Raw genomic sequence first — 21,566 nt, 5'->3', positions numbered from 1 at the left:
CAGCTCAGATCAGGCAGGCCGACTGGCAAGGCATCCATACCTAACAGACTATTTAGAAGTCATACTGTCACCCCCTTACAAATGAGGAAACTCAGCAGGCAGCCAGTAAATGCCATAGCTAGGATGCAAAACCAGGCCCCAGTGGTTCCCCAGCACAGACTCCCAAGCATTGGTCTGTAGTTTGTATATCTTCAGCTTGGAATTGTTAGGAATGAGCATCTGAACACAAAAGCTTACTCAATTATTTATTCAGCTTTATTTCTTTCTATTTTAGATCTCTGTACACTTTTTTGGTGTCCACAGAATAGAACCTCAGGAACGGGTACAAGAAAAGTGGTCTCACAAAATGTATGCACGGGCTAAAGAGTACCCAAGAGGATAAGGCAATCCAAAGAGGCCACAAGAGAGGCTTCAGTGAGCTGTGACTATGTGGATGCACACTGGGGACAGCTCTCATAAGGATCCTGAGGTAAGGTGCATCGACAATGGGGCAGGCCCAATACCACGGTAAAGAGAAACAGAAAAGAACCCATTAGGGAAGAGGAGAACTGACTGACAGAGCCAGGGTGAGTCTCAGAGGAAGCAGGCTCAGAAAAGGAGCATGTACTGCAGCACTTCTGGGAAAAACAGTTTCTCCCTCTCCCATGAAGAATATGTCTGGTAAGAAAATAATTTGAGCTGTCCGCCATAGACAGCTTCTAACTCTTGGACTTCCTGGCCCCAGCAAATAAACACTGGAAGTTCAGCATTGAAACCATGACCAATAAGCTATAATTCTGGAATGTCTTTCTGGAAGACATTGGGAGATCGCTTTTAGTTTGGTAAACGCTGGCCAGGCTGTACAGATAAGTTTGTCAATAGCAAGCATTCAAAAGATGCCCTGATGGACAGTCCCAGCAATCATGCTGACCCTTGTGTGGCACTCCATAGTTCATAACTGTTTTGAGTGATGTTTTCTTACTTTATCCCACATACTGGCATTGCTTAATGAGGCTCATAGAAAGAAATTGTTAAAAGGAGGTCAGATAATTTAGTCACAGCCTAATTTTAAGAACACACACCTGACAGCTAAGTTTCGCCTTTGCTTGGGGCTATGCAGAGTCCTCTGGTGAGTGGGAGGTCCAAGCCCCGTCAGCCAAGCTGGCATGACCCTCTTGCCCATACTGGGAATACACAAAAACTGTTTCTTGATAAATCAGACTGGTAGTTTTAGCTGAGTATTTGGTGATCACTTTGGAAGCAAAGGCCAATGGAAGAAATGTGAACGTGCACTGGGCATCTGAAGGACCTTTGGGGTCACACTGCCACTCTATTATGACTGCATTGTGCTCATGGGCTTAATGAAAACTTATAGAAGTGCATTTCAAGTGGTGTCCACTGAATTGAATATTTAGAAAATCAGGTCCTGTATTTTATAATTCTCCTTTTCCACTTCATAACACATATAGGAGGTTCAGTTCCCAGTTGGCTTTGCTGGGAGATACTATCCACTATAGTGATATCCATGAGCAGTACACTATAGAAAAAGCATTTAAAGCACGCATACCAAATAGTTAGGAGTACTTTCTCTGGTGGTGGGCTCTGAATCTCTATATATGCAGTATTTTTGAAACAAATTGCAATGAAGATATATTACTTGAAGTCTACTCCCACCACTTGCTCATCTTTGATATATAATAATTGAACTGTATTTATCTTATTTCATCTATATGTGTGCGTGCCTGAGTGTATGTACGTGCACCATACACATGTAAGAGCCCTCAGATATCAGGAGATGTCAAATCCCCTTGACCTGGAGTTACAGATGGTTGTGAATTACCGCGTGGGTGTTGGGAATTGAACCATGGTCCTCTGCAAGAACAGCAAGTGTTCTTAACTTCCAAAGGCATCTTTCCAGCTCTTCTCTCTCTGTCTCTGTCTCTGTCTCCAGAGTTTCTCTGTATAACTGCCCTGGCTGGTCTCAAACTCACAGAGATTTGCCTGCCTCTGCCTCCCGAGTGCTGGGATTAAAGGGGTGTGCCACCACTAGCTGGCTCTCTCTCTCTCTCTCTCTTTTAAAATTACTATTTCTACCTGCAGAATCAGCACAGGTCAAAGCAATGGGCTGGGAAAGAAGCCAGGACTGCATGAATTAGCCTCTCTGAGCCTTGGCTCTGGGTTCTGCACCAAAGGGTTAAGGACGCCTGCTCACCTGGGACCTGCCTTAACTGAATGTACCAGGCTCTCCTGACCCCCCATGGGAGACCTTGCCTTGGAGGATGCCGGAAAGGGGGGTGGGTTGGGGGAGAATGCTGGGGGGCAGGAGGAGGGAGGACAGGGGAATCTGTGGTTGGTATGTAAAATGAGTAGAAAAATCTCTTAATAAAATAATAATAATAATAAAAAAGGATGCCTGCTCACTAGCATCCTGCTGTCCAGATAAAATCTCCTGCCACTTTGTCAAGACAATTTCCTCCCTTCTTGCAAAACACTAACATCATTTAAACACAGGGTAGATATAACTGAGATTCAAAATGGAAAAAAAAATCCCTGCATATGTCGTCTCAGGGAGGATTCTACAAAAGTGCTCAGAAAAAACCTTTTTCAACTGATAGGAAGTTTGGGTTGAAGAGAAGAAAAACAGTGGAAGACTACTTCAGGCGCCGTAGTGAACCACAGATCTATTCCAGGAAGGTCTCCTAGCAAGGAGGCTAGAGGCAGGGCCATGCTGCTAAACTCATCAGTAAATCTGAGAGGCTAGGCAAGCAAAAGTGGGGATGGGATGGGGTGGGTGGGTGAACTTTTGTCTGTCTGATTGCTTACACAAGGGGGCGATCATCTGCCACATCTTGTCTTACTCTACATTCCAAAGTGAGGGAGCACAATAAAAATCTAGAATACAAATAAAGCGTGCACACTGATACATATACTTCATAATTTGTTTGAATTTAGGGTCATTAAGTATTTCTTGAACGGCCACCGTCAGTATCACTGAGAAGTCAGTATGCGTTCCACCCCAGTTTCAATCACTCACCAAACTGGTTACTTCTGCAGTGTCTCAGCGTTCGGACAGTGTCTGCAATCATGTGCTGAAAGACAGAAGGGAAAGAATGGCAATGAAGGACCACGGAGGCAGTGACACCTGCAGGGCCTGATGGCAGCCTAGCGCTTTGGGGAAAAAGCAAAGAGCTCAGCTTGGAGCTGGACACGATTTTAATTGATTATGTTAATCTCGGATTATTCAAGAGCAGAGTTTGTGTCAGCAAAAACAGGGGCTCCCAAACAGTGGAGACGATCTGAACCACAGGAGAACATGCTTTCTTTGCTGCCCCCAACTTCCTGTCCACGTTTGCTTGTGAGTTCCTTGAAGGTGAGGTGTTGCCTTCTCCTCGTGAAACCCTTTTGAGACCCCCCTTCTGAGTACAGCATACACTGACTGAGTTACTGTCACTGCTGGGACTTTTACCTTCCTCCGAATCAGGCACCACCAGAAGACTGTGTACTCAGGACACAGGCTCACCTGTGCGCCACCGCCCCAGTTACAGGGCTGGGGATCAACCCCAGGGGCTCTTTATGCTCAGCTGGCAACTCCACTAATTGAGTCTCATCTATGGGCTCCCATGCATGTCCTGAATGGAGGCAGAGAGTTTGCGGATTCAAGGGCTCAAACAATGGTGGGACATGAAGGACTCGTGGAAGAAGAGTGTCTACATCAGCATTTTTACAAAGGCCATTTTGTTTCTCACTTATATTTCCATACTGTCTTTAGTATTCTGATTTCCTTCCTTTAGTTCCTCACTGATCCCCAGACTAACGTTATCTGAAATGCAGAGCCTTTGGAAGAGGAGACCATGCTTAGGCCTTGTGCATACCAGGTAAGTGTTTTACCACTGAGCTACCTCAGCCCCAGACTTTTTTTTTATTTTTTATTTTTAAGATTTCTAGAGAGTGTCTCACCTGCTTGCCCAAGCTGGCCTAGAACTCCCAATCTTCCTGCCTCAGCCTCCTGAGTAGCTGGGGTCACAGACCTACGCCATCAGGCCTGGACAAGATCCCTTCACCTCATACCTGTGTCTTCACAATAGTCCTTTAGCTCACTCTGCTATTTTCACTTTTCCATAATGGTGGGAAACCTAGTGTTTTAGAAGAACTACCTTCCACTATGGATAGTTCCTCCTACACAGCTGCCAGAATATTCTAACAACATTGTCATAGCAGATCCTATTCTCCGGAGAATGACAGGAACTCCTTACTTGGTTTCAAATCAAAACCCAAATATCTCATTATTTAAGGATCAACACCAATTCATTATCTGGTCCTCCAAGCACCGTCTTCACAACCTGCCTGCACAGGTCAGACACAGGAGCACCCAGAGATGACAAATGGTGAGTTATTGCTAACAGAATAATGCTAACAATAAAACGTCCTCACTTAAAATCCAACGAGATGACAGAAACGCTATTAGGATTCGACAGTCTGATTAAATTATCCTGGCTACTGTTCGACTCATTCAATACTCCTCCATAGCAGAGAGTCCAGTGGGGCAGCCAGGCGGCATTTGAAGAGGAAATGAGACCTGACTCACGTCTGTGTGAATGCATTGTTACATTTCCTTCCCCAAATTCTACCCCAATTCCCAGGACAGATTTTCCGTTGTTTCAGTCTGTGGCGTCACGCCGATCCCTATCCTGTGACATTTGTGCAGCACTGAGAGGCTGGGCTGACATAAGGCTCAGTGCAGCACGAGATCGCAGTCCTGATTCCCATCTCTGCGTTTTCTGACAGGACGGGAGGCAGACACGATCAAAGATCATGCTTGTAATGTCAGGGGACAAAAGAAGAGGATAGAACCCTCCGCTCCTTCAACATTTCATAGCTTGAGGTGGAAACATCTGGAGCTGCTGAGGCAGCAAGGAACTCAGCCAGGGAACAATGGGGATCTTATTGCACCTGATGAGCACTTCTGGATCTGCATGTGGTCTGATTTAATGTGCAGGCCTGTGTCAGCCAGATAAAGGCAACACCGAGTTATCTGCTGACTGGCTGAAGTTAACGTCCACCATGAGGAACTGGCTGCTCATAAGCTAATTCACTTAGGTCCCATTGGTTTATTATTGTGAAAGATGATCCTGTTTCAGCTTCAATGAAACCTTGTCCTCTGCTAAGAGACACTCTCTAAGAATACTGTCTCTACAAAGATGCTCCAGCTCCTGAGTGGAATCCTGGCCCGAGTATGATATGAAATTGATTTTTGTGTTTCTGAGAAAAAATTCTAATCTCATGTCTTTTTCACATAGGAGGGTCAATTCAAGGCATGCTGAGTTTGAAGAGCCACTTGCTCTTCAAGTGGTTTGAGGACCAGGCCATCTTTACTGTGGTTTCCTCTCTTTGGAAATGATACACAAGGGCCTGGGGAAAACGGCTCAGTGAGCAAAAGCATTTACAGTACAAGCATGAGGGCTTGAATTCAACTCTCCAGAACCCACATAAAGAGCTCATCATGGCCATGCATGTGCCTGTAACCTCAGCACCACGGGAACAGGGAGTAGAGATGGGAGGCATGCTGGTCACACCTCAGCTCCAGGTTCAGGGAGAGACCCTCTCTCAGGGGTGGAAAGTGATAGACCAGGACACACATACACACACACACTGCATGCACACACGCACGCATGCATACATTCAAGGAATGATGTGCCAGTAGGTGTCTGGTGGCCAAGGATCTGCTGTATTTTGTTTGCTTGTTTGAGGTAGCATCTTGTCCCGTAGCCTAGGCTGGCCTGGAACTCACTATGTACCTCAGGCTGACCCTCCTAGTCCAGCTTCCTGAGTGCTGAGATTATAGACTCAGGCTCAGCTTCCATGCTGTTTTCTTAAATGTTCTTATGGACGTAGTGGAGTCGGTATTTATACCTTGTGTCAGCCTACTGTTGGGCTCCACTGAAGCTGGGGGAAAGAAAAGACCACAGACAATGAAGAAAGGGAGGGGGTGGAAAGAGCTTGAAGCCTCTCGTGGCTCTTCTGTTTGAGCCTGTTTGGAACTGTTCTCTCATGCTGTGACATTATCTGAGGAGAAGGAACACAAGGAATGGAGCCAGGCCACTGCTGGCCTTAGGGTGAAGGTCAGCTCCCAGCCTGCTCTGAAGAGTAACAGCTCTTAAGGAGCGCAATGGCCTTCCTACCTCCCCACGGGGTCAGAGGGGAAAACACCTCAGACCCACAAAGACGTCCAGGCCAGGTGACATGGTACATCCCAGATCTTCACACATGCCCTACAACGCTCTTCTGGTGATTTGAAACAGACATATCGGACAGGAGGCAAAGCAAGTTCTGACCAACAGCTTCACATCCCTGTGACCATTCATAAATGCCAAACTCTGGAGATGAACTTGCTTAGGCTGAGAATTCTAGTGACCGAGACTTTGGTTGCTAAGGGGCAGGCTGGGGTCCTTGGGGAATGAGAGAACAATACAAAACAAGATGAAAATCCCTCCACATTCCCATTGCCGGCCATGTTGGTTTCACTGTAGTATGTGAAACAACCAAGCTCTGATTCTAAAATATTCAGGGCAGAGAGAAAGAAAGAGACTTGAAATAAAACACATCTGCATCTCAACTCCCCAAAATAACTGTCCCGAAGCCGCCACCTTCCGAGTTGCTAAGGGCTACTACGGAGCGAGGCTGGAGGATGTCTATCTTTGAGAGAGTCTGGTGGTTCGGGTTTGGGGTGCTGGGTAGGAGCTAACTCCACTCTTCCTGTGTGCCTCAGCCCCTGTGTGTCCTGGGGCCTTGCGACTAGAATGGAAAGGTAAGAAGGCAAGGTCAGACACCAGACACCATTTGGAGACTTCAGTCTGAATGCTCTCTAAACAGCTGGTACAGGATTTGGTCTGGGGCCTCAGCCTCAACTGACCTTCTCTGAAGCCTGACTCCAGTCTCATAGGGATGGCTCCTGAAAGAGCTCATGCAAATTCCCTGTCATCACTGAAAAGGTCACTCAAAGGTCAGGAGGATCCCTAGAGAGGAGTGCTGGGATCACCTTTGACCATGATGTAACATTTCATCTATGACACTAAAGGTCATCTGTCAGAAAAATGCCTTCCTCTGGTCACTAGGCTGAGTGTGGGGCACTGCTATGGGGCCCCCACTCAGACCCACTCAGCTCTGTAGATAGCTTCTTCTTGGTGCAAGGGCAGAAGGGTCGAGGGGCCCACCCAGGATAAACTGTGACTGTCCTGGAAGGGTGGTTAGGGAGAAACCTCCCAGGAATGCACACAAGAGGCCTGACCAGGTCCCTGCATCCATCAGCGGGGAGGTCCTGCCGTAGAGGCCAATAAGGAGGCGGCCTTTCCCCTCATCTGTAGAACCCATGAATCTCAGGCGCATATCCAAGCTTGGGGTTCTGAGAGACAGACACAGCTATCTGGGAGAACTTTCTTGACTTAAAGTGGTTTACCCTGGGGCATCCTGGGATGCTTGTGCAGTCACTGAGCTGTGACTGTGGGAACTGCTCCTGACAGCATCTTCATGCCTTTATACCTGGTTCCATGATGTTTACCCAGTCACCGGTGCTAAGCTAACGAGATACTACTTAAAAGAATAAAAGGCAGATCCTCAAAGTCGTGCCAGCCTAGTGATGACACTGTCACACATGCAGCAGAGACCTGAGGTCACTCTGTGCACAGCAGAGAAAGGTACCCGACCGACCGACCATTTGCTTCCTGGAGCAGGAAAGACAAACATGCACTTCCCTTACAGAGAGGAAAAAGGAGAAGCAATGAAGTTTACATACCAGCTTTTCAAAGTTGACAAGATTATCCAAGAATGTTTTATTTCCTTCATGAATAAATGTTACATCTGAAAGTTAAAAACAAGAAAAATATACTATTAGGAAGAGATCCTGAAACAACAAAGTTGTTTAGAAACAAGGCAATTTATGATTTTTTTCCTTAAGCATTTTGGAATTACGCCACATATTTGACAAGGTGGCTTGAAACTAAACTTGTACAACAATAAAGTTTAGGGGGCAGCATAGCCTTCCTGAAATATTTTGCATTTACAGTGAAGAGTTGATTTTAACTTGGGTGATATCAGCTAATGTTATTTTATAATTTAATTGATCCATTATGTTTTTCAGGTCAAAAGACTGAGCAGAAAATAAATAAATATTCATAAGCAACAGGGATTTAGTATTTATATATTTGCATAACACCTCTTTTAGCCAGTGTAAATGGGACTTTCTTTAGTTAAAACAGTTTAGATTCAGATTTCCAAGTTTACATTAAAAACATGAAGAAATTAAAAAGTTTGGTTTCCAAAGCCTGTGTATCAGAAGTGATGTGACTGGGGAGAGAGACAGCATTGCTAGGAAGATTAAACAGGAAAGGAAGCAGAAGGAAGGATTGCTTTTTGGGAAAAGGGAAATTAAATCTGGTTTGAGATTCACTAGGTTTTAAGTGACCAAGGTGCTGGGTGGGGTCCAGCTCAGTGGCTGGGCCTGCATTTAGTGGTGAGGGCTTGGGTCTTCCCACTGTCCCAAAGATGTAGCTGAGGATGCTAAAAGAGAAACCTCCTTTTGTCTGAAAGAGCGACTCTTCAAGAGGTGAAGATTTGGGAACGAGACATATTAAGCTAGCATCTGGGGCTCTGGGGATTTCTGGCATACAAAAATGGATGAGGCAGTGCATAAGGGAGCGTTAGCATCTCTGCGGCCAGGGACTGCAGTACCAATCATTCAACTCACAGGACATGTAAATCCCCCTGCTGTCGCCAGCAACAGACCCAGACCACCAAACATAGAAACACAAATTCAGTCAAAGCTGTTGAGACAGGCGCTGCCGAAACCTGACCACAACATTGCGAGCTTGTGTCCCAGGGCCCCCGGCAGGCAACACACACTGTGCTACACCTGTCCCCAAGGTGTCCCTGCATCCAGTATGGCTGGCTGTGGTGACATTTTTATCCTTTGTAGATTTCTACAAACAGCTGCTCACAGAACCATTCACAACTCATTACACAATAGCTTACTATTTTTCATGGTTTCGCCTTCAGAAATTCCCACAACACAAGATTTCAAAAGGAGCAGCTGGCAAAGTTCGTTTTTACATTTTGTACCCAGCAACATTACTGTGCACTCACTCAGCCACCATGAAACACAGCCTAGGAGCCTGGCCTCACCGGTTCCTTTTAGCGGCCGGTGCCCCCCTGCCCCACCCCATGCTCCAAAGGATGGCGATGGCCAGTGACAGTGTTATCAGGCACAGCTTCAGGTATTTTACATGAATTGACCCACTAGGTCCGCACGAAGGCTTTCTAAGGCGGCTGCAGGAAGTAAGCAGAGAAACAAGGGCCCAAGGGACAGTCACAGCTCAATCGTGCTTGTGCCATTGGCAGAGCCGGAATCAGTGGTAGGGAGGGCGGGGTCCTTCAGACATGGGCGTCAGGCTGTGGAAAGACTTGGTCTCTCAGTTCTGGTTAGAGTCCACCTGCTGAGCCTCTGCCACACCAGTCGCCTCTGCAACTTGTAAGTTGTCTCCCACATCCTTCCCTGAATGTCTTCCCACTTGACCTCATCTCTCCCCTCAGGCTCTCAGGGCTTGTTGAAGGCAGCAGGTGGGATAGGTGCTCTACTCAGGAGTGTGTGTGTGTGTGTGTGTGTGTGTGTGTGAGTGCATGTGTGTGTGTGTGTGAGTACATGTGTGTGTGTATATGTGTGAGTGTGTATGTGTGTGTAAGAGTGCATGTGTGTAAGTGTGTGTGTGAGTGCATGTGAGTGCATGTGTGTGTGGGTGTGTATATGTGTGAGTGTGTATGTGTGTGTAAGAGTGCATGTGTGTAAGTGTGTGTAAGAGTGCATGTGTGTAAGTGTGTGTGAGTGTGTGTGAGTGCATGTGTGTGTGTGTGTGAGTGTGTGTGTGTATGTGTGTGTGTGAGTGCATGTGTGTAAGTGTGTGTGAGTGTGTGTGAGTGCATGTGTGTGTGTGTGTACGTGCACACGTGTGTCTCATGCTAGTGTGGGCTGCAGAAAGCAGAAGTACAGAAGGGACTGGTGAACAGAAAGCCGAGGAGAAGAAAGGCTTCAGCACCTGAGGGTTTCTCACGGGGAGCTACCACTTACCACAGGGACCATGGGAGGTCTAACCCTTCCTGCACACACAGACCCTGAGTTCACCCTCTCTTCCCATTTTCTAATGGAAAGTAACTTGAATTAGAAGGTACAGAAGTGAGAGGAAGAGTTGTCACTAAATATTAAGATAGTTACTCTAAAATAGTTCAAATAATTACTCAATTAAAATGCCTAAGAATTAAAGTGGTTTATTTCTAAAGTGTCCACTAGTAGCCATGATACACATTTTTGTATTTTTCTTTTCTTTTTAAAGATGGGGTTTCATGTAGCCAGGATGGTCTCTAACTGGGTCTGTAGTTGAGGATGACCTTAAACTCTTGATCTATCTGGTGACACCTCGGGAGGGCTGGGATTTTAGACCTGCACCACCATGGCTGGTTTATGCAGAGCTGAGGACTGAATGCCTCCTGCACTCGAGGCCGGCACTCTACCAACTGAACTACACCCTCAACCATCATCTTATTTTTCTTTGGAAGTTATTCCAGATAAGAATGAAAGCTTTAAATAAAAGATAATAATACTGATAAAAGAAAAAAATAAGTGCTTATTTAAACTCAAAAAGGTTTCTACTGCTTCTTCTGGAATGAGTGAATGTAGTTTCAACAGAACAGAAGCAAATTTGTTTTGCTGCCACCAAATGGTCTAGACTCATCAGAGCAGAAGGTGGCATGCACGCTCAGGTGAGTGAGTGCCTCAACTGCATGAGGTTTCTGAAGCACTAAGGGACAGAATTGCTTCTTTCTAAGTTTAAAGGGACACTTAATGGAAGACAGTGCCTTGCAAGCATTTATTATTTCTGGTTTTTCTCATTCAAATCAATTCCTTTCCCACACATTTGCTCATGTTCTAAGTTCCCATTTGTGTTTAAATAATTTCAAGAATTGCTTTCCACCTGTCACCACTTGCCCTCCAGCTGAAAGCACTGCACTTTGCAACAGTATCTATGAGCCTGTATAAATGTATCTTAACACAAGTACAAAAAGAAAGCAAATAAACCTTTAAACTAGAATTTTGTTATTTCAGTCTCTCCTTACTTTACTCACTTGTTTTGAAAAGATTCCTCAGCCTGCACAAATTACGTTGTGTACCCCTCCATTGTCCTAACATCAGTTCCTTGTTTCACAGCAATCGAGGAAGACTAATGTGTGTCTTCAGAGAGGCACAGACACTGTAGTCCTCCAGGACAGGCAGAGGAGGAAATGCCAGCTTAACTCAGCTGGGATGGAAGTGGGAGGAGTTGGGGAGGATGGCCAGGCATGTCAGTCAGCAATGATGAGGCCAGCCAAAGGAACCTGATTCTGTAGACATCATCTCTGAGAGGCAGAGGTTGGATGAAGGCGTCTTTCTACAAAACCCCTTGGAACAATTAAAATGTAGCCAAGGAACATTTCCCCCCAATTCCCTTTCCCTGGGGTACACAGAAGGTCAGGAGTTCAGGCCAGATTCAGTAGCCTTCCCTCCCACTGATGCCCTGTCTGACAGATCACTGAGACGTCAGCAAGTCTAACTGGCATGTTTCACATGAACTGTGTGTGTGCTACGGAAGAGAGCTCAGTGGTGAACGGGCTGTCAGATACCTTCCCAGCTAAATTCCACTTCTTGGAGACAGAAAAAACACTCTACCAATTTTCATGTGCTGCATAGCTTCTGTCGGATGACAGGATTTCTCACACATCAGTACACTGTGCACTGCTGTTTCTGAAACTTGGATGTGCACAGACACTGCTAGCCCTTTGGGCTCTGTATGCTAGCCTTATTCTTATTTAAGTATGTCATGGAATTAAAGAAAACAATGCGGGGCTTAGAAACAAAGCAGTTTAAACACACAAGTTTCTAGAGACAATGCTTTGACACTATTCAAGTACAATATACATTCTAGACGTTTAAAAAACAACTGGGTATTTGAAAAACAATTCCATGGAAATATAGAGGGTATAAAAGCTGAGGCTACTATAAGATATTAACTGAGAGTCTGCTGTAGTTAGAAGGAGACATTTCTGGAAGAGGACATTGCATACCATAACAGATAGGAAATCATTACCTTTAAGCAATAAGGGCATGAAAGGGATTTTTGGCGGCTTCATCTTTTTGAATGCATCCCTGTAGGCTTTGTGGTTTAGGGAAGGATCCTGCCAACAAAGCAGATCACACAGAGAAAGAAAAATCAATGCACTATAGAAGCAATGCTCAATCTACATCTGCTGTACAATTCGAACATGATTAGATACAGATAGGTTCTTCCTAAGAATGAGGTGGATAAAGGTTTCCTTGGAGAATAAACCCACTAATTAGGGGAGGAAATCTAGGCAATGTGTGGAATTCAAGTTATTGGTTTACAATAATGGGAGATGACTGTAAGAGAGACTTGCACCTTTTGATTGCCCTATCATTTTCCTCAAATAGGTTCTTCAAGTGCCGTTTCCTCTGCATAATTTCTACCATGAGGTAACCTCAAAGCCTTTTGTTAAAGTGCACTGCAAAGAGAAACTGCCCTTGGAACACAAAGACCACGCCAAATGCTAAAACAAGCTACAGACCTTATATGTAAACCTAAGAAGCAATAAGTAACGGAGGAAAGATTAATGCAGAGCACACTAATTACTCACCAAATTTATATCACCTACTTTCATGTTGTGAAACGGAAAATGCCTTGTGAAAATATCATGTGGCTTCACAGGGAGAGGAGGCAGCATCAGTGGATATTATACTTCATTGCTTACCTACATCTACCATCTATCTATCATCTATCCACCTACCTACCTACTTACCATCTATTATTTAGCCTTAAATTTTTAAATTAAAAAATTCTGAAATTTTATCTTTCTTTCCTTTCCTTTCCTCTATCCAACCCTTCTCTTGAACCTGCCTCCTTGTTCTCTCCCAAATTCATGGCCTCTTTTACTTCAAAATGTGTGTGTGTGTGTGTGTGTGTGTGTGTGTGTGTGTGTGTGTGTGTGTATAAAACATCTTATATATGTGTGTGTATTCCCAAACATATAAATGTAAATATAACCTGCTCAAGCTGCATAACGTTCCTTGCATCTATATGATTTTAGGGCTGATCACTTGGTATTGGACAACCAACCAAATGGGTCTTCCCTTGGGGAGACTATTTCTCCACTCGCAGTATATTCTAGTTGCCTGTAGTTCTTTGTCTAGAGTTGGGGTCCCATGAGATTTTTTCCCCCTCTTCCATGTTATCATGCCTATTGCATCATTTATTTTTAAGACTGGGTCTTATTTCACAGTCCAGGCTGGCCTGGAACTTGCAATCTTCCCTCCTCAGCCTCCCAAAGCACTAGGATTCTATCACCACACCCAGCTCAAAACTGTAATTTTTAGATTCAAGCAGTCAGTTTAGGCGTTGATGTCATGAAGAACAGAAGGAAACAGCACTAACATTAGTTTGAAGAGTGAGTCCCATTGACTTACCGTTAAGCTTTCAAGTTCAGAGAAAAGTTTCTTAAACTTCCCAGGGATTTTCTTAAAACAAAACAAAACCATAGTCAGCAACCACAAAGGTCATAGAAGGCAGCTGTTCTGAGAAGTGGCACAATGGGACATCTGCATTGAGTTCTGCTTACTCATGACACATTTCTGAGCATAAACACCTGTCGTGGGGCTCTACCTTGATTTCGTCTCATTATGCAATTTTTCATCATCCCCTCAACATGACCGTCGTTAGTTATGTTGCTAAAAATATCTTGGCAGCCATAAGACAAAGGAATCCAGCTGGCTAGACATTCTACACACTGGTGGTTATTTAGTGAGCACAGGTTTCAGTCCTGTGTTACATCTCTGATGAATGTGCTCATCCTTCTACTAGCCTGACCAAGTGGGAGATAACAATGTTGGTGGGATGTTTTCTATATAAATGGCAACAGGGCATGCACAACAGAAACCAGATAACAAGATGGTGAAAACCTTAGGTGATTCAGCTTGCACTTTAGAGGACGGACTCACTGAATCTGAAGAGCAACAGGAGGTTATAAAACGACAGAATGTGTGCTGGTGCCGCCCTCCCAGGTGAAAATTCAGGCCATGAGAAGGGACCTGGCAATGTGCCAGACTGCTTTTAACAAGAGCAGGAGAAAACACAGAGCCTTTCACACTGCCTTAGTGGCCTGCTGTAGAAAGCTGACTAACCAAGGCTCTGTGAATTCTGCCCCTGCTCATGCCCCTTTCTAGCTGTGTGTTTAGTGTGAATCTGCACCTTCTCTGGTCTTGGCCTTCAGCAACAACCCATGAAATAAATGTACAACTGTCCATAGTTGCTGCTTAGCAGATTTCGGCTATTAACATTAACAACGAAGTTCAAGATATTCCAGAGAGGTTGCGTTTCCAAACTGAATCAAAACAATGATGATACGTTTACAACAACTTAATTTTTCAATGTGATAATTTTGACTCTTAACTCAGTTCTTTGTAGTAAGTAGTTTAATCTACCTGGAAATGGCTGCTCCCCAATCAATAAAATATAAAAAGCAGACTTCTGTAAAAATTTCCATCTTTCCTTGAGCCATATCCTAGTCTGTTGGACATCCTCATGAACGTCCCAGTGGCACCTCAAACTCAATGTGCTTAAAACCAAACATTTAGACAGAGATCAGCCATGAGCCTTCGACTAGAACATGCTCATGGCCATCGTTCATTCATCAAGTACGGCTGTAGCAGTATAATGGCAGGGTTAAGTCTCTGCAATAGAGACCATATCATCAGTTCAGCTTAAAAATCTGCTGACCTCTGATTACTCTTCTTTCCTTTCTCTGATAACACGATCACTTTCCTTTGACTCTGAGACCCGTGGTCGCCTCTGCTGGGATGCCCAGCCTCATCTACCAGCAACTTCTTCCTCAACCTCCAGAGCCCTGCCACCCAGGCTTCTTATTAGTCTTCTCCACTGCTCTGACCACAGGAAGAGAATCTCTATTCCCTCCCGCTGGGCCAGGAGGAAGGTCCTTTAAAAGGTCCTTTATCACAACGTTCTCGGGTATTCATCTTCTGTGTGGCACTGAGGCAGTGTGTGGACTCCAGTGTGTGGACCACAGTAGGTAGTCAATATGCTGATTCAGCTTTTTAAATGTAATTCAATTATTTCTGCAAATCAAAGTTTCTTTTGAGGTTTAATTCAAATTCCATTCTGTGAAGATCCTTGCTATACATTTGTCTTCCTGTTGCTCTCTCCTTTAATCTTGAATGTTCTTGTTTGTTTAACCAGAGAGGGCAGCCCTTTCATGTCTTTCTTTCTTTTTCTTTTTCTTTTTTGTTGGATCCCCTTGAAGGACAGCACTACCCCACCCCCTGGGTCAGCACAGTGCATTCCACTGGGCACAGCACCTGACTCAAAAGGAGTGAATCTGTAGGGAGAATGACACAAACAGAGGCTGGACGAGGACAGGCCAAGGAGACCACAGTGGACCACACAGGCTACAGCCCAAAGGAGGCTGACAGGAGTGTTAGAGAGAGGATGAGGGAGAGCAAGAGGACACAGAGTGAGGGAGCCAGTCAGCAGGGATGCAGAGCAAGGGGAACAAACGCCCATGGAGAGCAGGGATGGGGCCCAAGGAGAGATAGCCTGATGCTTCCGGCTAGGTTCTGGCTCTCCTGGTTTGGTTCTTCTCACACACCATCCAGAGCTATGGGTCAACTAGACTGGCCCTCCTGCAGCTCATAACCCAAGCAGCCTTCAGCATCTACAGAAGCCTTAAGCTTTCTCTACATACAGAAAGTCCTCCTTAAGAAAATTAGAATGCAACACTACTTTGGCAATTTTGAAAAGCTATGCATGCCAGTGTGAAGACGGCCAAGGCTGCAAGTGGGGGGCACTGGAGCCTAACTTCATCGGTGTATGCACCCCCTCACTCAGGCCAGTACTCCATTCACCTCTGTGCAAACCTCGCTCCACTGGAGGATGACTAGCCAGCACGGAGCTAGAGCTGCCTTCAGGGAATGCAGAGGAGGGCAAAGAGAAATTTAAAGCATTTAATTTTTCAAAAATCCTTTTCAGATATTTGAGAGAACCACGTTAAAGATCATTTAAAAGACCATTTAATAGAAATAGGTCCTATCACTCTGTCACAGTCCTACTAAAAATACTTTTAGTCAAGCAGAATTTGTCTCATTTAAACCACTTAAATCTACTTATTTCTAGTCCAAGTTCCCCCTGGAGTGCTTCATTTTGCCCCACACCCGCACCCCAACTCCCAGCGGGAAGCCCCAGGCTCACCTCCCAGGTCTGGGACAGCCGGCTGACGGAGGCAGTGTTGAGCCCCATCACGATAGCAAAGAAAGAGTTCAGGTTCTGCTGAGCTCTGCAGCTGTGAATAAAGGAGAGTGGGGATTGAGAAAACGTTCCTTCAAACAGTGGGCAGTCGCTGATAAACCCCGAGACTCCTGGGACACAGCTGCAGCCACAGACCTGTCACTGTCCACGGAGAGGTATGATTGCCTCAACTGATTCTAATGCAAAAGAAAGAACTTACGGTGCCTGGGCTCCTCTCTGCCCCCAAGAAAATCCTTCCTGACACTGCAGAAGACCCCTCCCCCTCTAACATTCATCTGTGTACATTCATGATTTCCGCGATCGTATTTTGAAGTGTCCACTTCTCTGCACCCACTATGGACTGTTTCTGCAGCTCTCCTCAGCTTCGAGTCTCTGTGTTTTTTGTGTATCTGGCTGATGCATCCCTCTCACCTCTCACGGGTCTAAGTTCTTTCATTCATCCAGACATCATAACATTCTTTCCTAACAACAAAATGGACACCACACTGTCTGTCTGTCTGTCTGTCTGTCGTCTGTCTATCTGTCAATCACCTATCATCTATTTAGCTGAGTATATGGCATAAATTGTGGGACAGTGTTCCATATTTCTCATTTATAAAAGTAAGAAAATAAAATGGAGCACTTTTGTAATCCCTGCACTGGGGGTGAACAGTGGATTCAGAAGTCCAAGAAGATTACCTTCTACTACAATGAGAGTTCAAGGCTAGCCTTAAAAAAAAGAACGTTTCATAATTTTTTAACTTAGTTTTCCTAGTGTAGACTTTGTTAGTTTCAATTCTTCCTGTTACACAGAATACTGCAATGGGAATCTTTGTTATGAAACTTTTCACTTGTGATTTTTTTCATTGGGCTTCCAGCTATGACATGATGGTACAAAAGCTATAAACGTGAAGTGTTTTTACTTCTGGTTTATTTGTTTAGTTTTGTTTGCTTTGAGACAGAGCCTCATTATGTAGCCCAGGCTGCCCGGAACTTACTATATATATAGCTCAGACTGGCTTCAGCTTCACAGTGCTAGGAAGCTGTACCACCACGTCTGCCAGCTCCAGGTTCCGATATATGCTGCCTTCCAAAGCTGTGACATTTTAGTGGCACTGCAGTGAATAAGAACTGGGCTGTGTGTTCTGGCAGGTCTTGTCAGGCTTGTGAACCAGACATAGCTCCGGTCCAATTGTACCTGGACTCCAAGGTGGGGAGAAAATTCTCTCCCTGTGAAGGGAGAAGCTGGAAAGATACTGTTGTCCTCACACACGAAGCACAAGACATGTGGAGACATGTGTCCAGCAGGCACATCCCTACCAAGCCTCCTCTGCTATGGTTGGTCCCCACGTCTGTCCAGTTCCGGTACAGCCCTCAGTTCCTATCTGAGGTATGAGGCCCTTGGAGACCAGTCTTACTGATTCTTCCTCTGGTCTCTTCCACAACCCCAACAGGCCTTGCATGGCATTCCACGGGCGCACTGAAGGAAGAGGCCTCCTGCCCTGACTATTTTGAGATTCTCTGCTGTCCAAGGCTCAGTACTGACTCCACTTCTCTTCTGCCGCTCACTTCCCTCGTTCTACACTACAGACAGTTCACAACAGCCAGAAAAGCTTGAGTTAGCTCCATCTCTTGATGTAATATTTTGAAATACCAGCTCCTCTGCTGGAGCTCCTGTCAGTGAGAACGTCCCAATCCACTGCCAGAAGATTCCTCCCACCCCTGAGTCCTCCCACACAAGGGAGGCCCTACAGGCTACTGCCACCACCAGAGAAGAAGCTCATTAAGGCTGGAGCACATATCTACTCATTTGTTTTACTGTGTATATCCAATGGCTTAATGCACAGCAAGCCATGCACAGAGCAAGTGCTGGAACTGAAAACAAGAACTTTTAGGTAAATGGTTATTATTTTTCATGATGAAGCCTTTTCACTCAGCATCATTTATCTATATACATTTTTAGATGATTTCTATCTTTTATCGGTTACCTTCTCACTCACATACCATTTCTTCTGGTCCACATAGCTTCATTTTATTCACAAAATTCTCTCTGTCTGTCTGTCTGTCTGTCTGTCTGTCTCTCTCTCTCTCTCACACACACACACACATCTGAATCTGTTTTTTAAAAAAAGAAATCAAATTAATATAGACACAATTTCCGAATGAGGCAAATTGATTCTGAGCAGAAATTAGATGCCAATTGGGCCTGGAATCCTGTTACCATGGGCCATTCATTCTGAGATAAGAGCAGGCTGTCTGACACTAAGCATTCCAGTCCAGCAACCATTCCTTTGTCTGTGTGAGGAAAGAAAATCCACTCAATCCACAGAGGTGGGGGATGGGGGGTGGTGAGAAGGAGGGAAACATGAATATGTAAATCGGATGCCTTAGGCAGGGAAAACACTTCATGATTGTGGAAATTGCTGTTTTCCCTTGGTTCTTCCTACAGTGTGATTATAGGGAATTTAACTTTATGTTTCAGTTGGCATTCTGTTCCATGGGCTAGGACAGAGACCAGTATCATAAATAATTCAGGAGCAGGGAACTATAAGGAGAAGACATGAATATATTTCATTTCCCCAGGTTAGATCCAATCTTATACTGGGGAAGGAGCTGGGTGGTACCACTTTACTCTTGGAATATGGGTGTCCTATTTCTCCCTCTAACTCATGTTCTAAGAAACCTTTGAACCATAAAATCCACCGTCAGGAATCTCAGAGCCCGTTTTAGAACACACTGGCTGAGTTAACAGACAAGCAAACAAACAACAAAAAGCTACTAAAAACCACTAACAAAAAACCTCACTCAGCACGAAAGTGTCAGCCCAGGGTATAGACCCGTTAACCTGCTCCTCCACCTAATCACAGTGGACCTCGGACAGGAGCTTCCTCAGTCTCTTGGCCAGTTCCAGGCGAGCTTTTCTAAAGCGACTCAGAGCCTATCAGTGTCTTGGCCACAGACTTTCCAAGGGTCCGTTCTGCCTTTTTAGTCGTACCTGCCTTTGCCAGCCAGTTTCCTACAACTTCCTTCTCAGCTCCACCTGGTGCATCACATCCACAGAGGCTGCATGTCCTGCTAAAGCCCATCTCCTTACCCAGGACGCTAAGAGAGCAGCGAACGCTCTTCCTTTCACCAGTGTTTCCTCTCTCCATTCCCACACTCCTGAGATTCAGCCTCCCCTTCTTCCAGGCCAGGACAGACTCAGATCCATACCAGGCCCTTCCTTGTTCTGTTCTCCAGAGCCGCCCATGGAGCTAGAGAAGCACCCTGCAGCTGGAAGCGTGATTTCCCACAAAGTCTTACCCAGATCCACACACACAGTAAGCGATCACTCTGCACTTTGCGGACAAGCCGGGCTGACATGTACATTGGCCCCCCTTCACCCCCTATGGGTTCCAGAGCTGTAGGTTTAGCCATATCAGGTACCATGTAGTTAATCCCACATGGCTGCATCTACACTGAACTGTAGAGGCTATTTTCCTTCTCCTGATGCCCTAAACAACTCAGTATTAATGACAGTTTCCTGCTGAAGGACTAAACTTCCCAGCCTCCCTTGAGGATTACAAAAGTCATTCCTGCCCATTTCCATCCCTGTAAGTGACTGCATCCCATCATCCCCTGTAGGCACTTTGGCCATCCACATACATGGGTGACAAGATGCCCCCTCACCATGAATAAACATGGTCCCCCCAAGATCAGATGGAGCGAGCCTGCCTGCCTGCCTTTCTTCCTTCTCTCCCTCCCTCCTTCCTCCCTCTTTTCCTTCCTTCCTTTCTTCCTTCCTCCCTTTCCTTCTTCCCTCCCCTGTCTTTCTGACTCTCTCTCTCTCTCTCTCTCTCTCTCTCTCTCTCTCTCTCTCTCCTCCCTCCCTCCCCTCCCTCCCTCCCTCTCTCTCTTTCTCTCTCTCCCTTTAAAAAATAACCTCACAGTGGTGCTGAGGACCCAGGATGGGATAGACCAGCCTACCAGCAGCTCAAGCCCCAGCAGGGCCACCAGTCTCTCAGGCAGCCTTTTCTTTTCACATGTCTCCCCTGACACAGTCTGACCTAGGTGAGAGGCCATGCTGCATTCCCCCAGAACATGCATGTAACCAGAAAAACACTGGGACTTGCTAACCATGGACCTAACTCTGAGGTGCCCTAGTTAGGTTTTGGGGACCACTGTAGCTCAGCTGACTGAAACTTTTTTAGGGCCTACTTGGTGTAAGGCACAGGAGCTTTCTCCTGGCGGGGAGACCACTTGTTCTGACAACTTTCCATTGGTCCCACGGCTCCTTAACCCTGGGATTGTATATGTTGGGGTCACCCCTTATGTTCCAGGGGCATTTGGTCATTTCCAGATGTAGGGGATGCTCTACTCCACTGGACATTGGCCCCTGTCTGTACCCTGGTTCTCAGCCCAGTCATGCGTTCCATATTTTCTGTACCAAAAGACACTCCTTTGGCCTGTCTGAGGGCTAACTTAAGAAGCTTCAACTTAGGAACCTGGTGACTCTCAGAGCTCTGCCTTTTAATGAAAATATGGCCTCAATATACATTGAACAAGCAGCTACTGCTGGCCCAGATTTGGAGCTTCCTATTTCCAATACCTAACTCCGTATGCTGAAAGGAATGGCAGCATGGTCCAAGGCCCCTCTCCCATAAAATTCACAGTTCACTTTAATCTTTCTCAAGGCTCTGACTTACAACCATACCAGAGCCAGAATGCCTGCTGGCCGCCAATTCTCCAGACTTGTATCTGTTCCTAACAGAGACAGCACAGAGCTTTTTTACCTTACACTTCTGTTTTACTTGTGTTTATGCCTTCCCAAACCTAGAAAATCCTGCTTTTATCTTTAGTAGCTAAGAGGTAAAAGCATTTCATTTCGGGTTCTCTGCTCTCATCTGCAGACACATACAAACTGGTTATGGATATATAGATCACTAGGTTCAGACTTACAGACATTTAAACTTCTTTTGGGTATGGAAAGATTGTTTATGCTGTTCTATTGTACTGAGACCCAAGCATATCTGTTTAAAAGTTTCCTTCAAAGTCTCTGTTCAGGGTTGGGCAGGCCAAATGACTTTCTGACAGGGAGAACAAGCTGGGCTGTGGTGGGCAGAGGCAGGAGGATTTCTGTATTTGAGGCCAGCCTGGCCTACAGAGTGAGCTCCAGGACAGCCAGGGCTACACAGACAGATCCTGTCTTGGGAAAAAAAAGTG

The 21,566-nt window shown here is 45.5% G+C and overlaps 1 protein-coding gene across 5 annotated transcripts in view; it reads right to left on the bottom strand.

The window, feature by feature from the left end:
- The window catches only part of Rapgef5 (Rap guanine nucleotide exchange factor 5), a 237,618-nt gene that overhangs the window by 3,936 nt on the left and 212,116 nt on the right, over positions 1–21,566 (bottom strand). For all 5 annotated transcript variants that reach the window (XM_076551566.1, XM_076551568.1, XM_076551570.1 and 2 more), the window contains 5 exons: positions 16,329–16,419; positions 13,535–13,585; positions 12,144–12,231; positions 7,769–7,833; positions 3,014–3,068 (listed from right to left, as the gene is read on the bottom strand). In XM_076551566.1, coding sequence (XP_076407681.1) covers positions 3,014–3,068; positions 7,769–7,833; positions 12,144–12,231; positions 13,535–13,585; positions 16,329–16,419 — 350 coding nt within the window. The remainder of the gene's footprint in view (positions 1–3,013; positions 3,069–7,768; positions 7,834–12,143; positions 12,232–13,534; positions 13,586–16,328; positions 16,420–21,566) is intronic.

This window comes from Peromyscus maniculatus, chromosome 14, assembly GCF_049852395.1.
Source record: "Peromyscus maniculatus bairdii isolate BWxNUB_F1_BW_parent chromosome 14, HU_Pman_BW_mat_3.1, whole genome shotgun sequence".
In the NCBI taxonomy this organism is placed as follows: Eukaryota; Metazoa; Chordata; class Mammalia; order Rodentia; family Cricetidae; genus Peromyscus; species Peromyscus maniculatus.
This window is presented reverse-complemented; position numbering and strand designations above follow the sequence as displayed.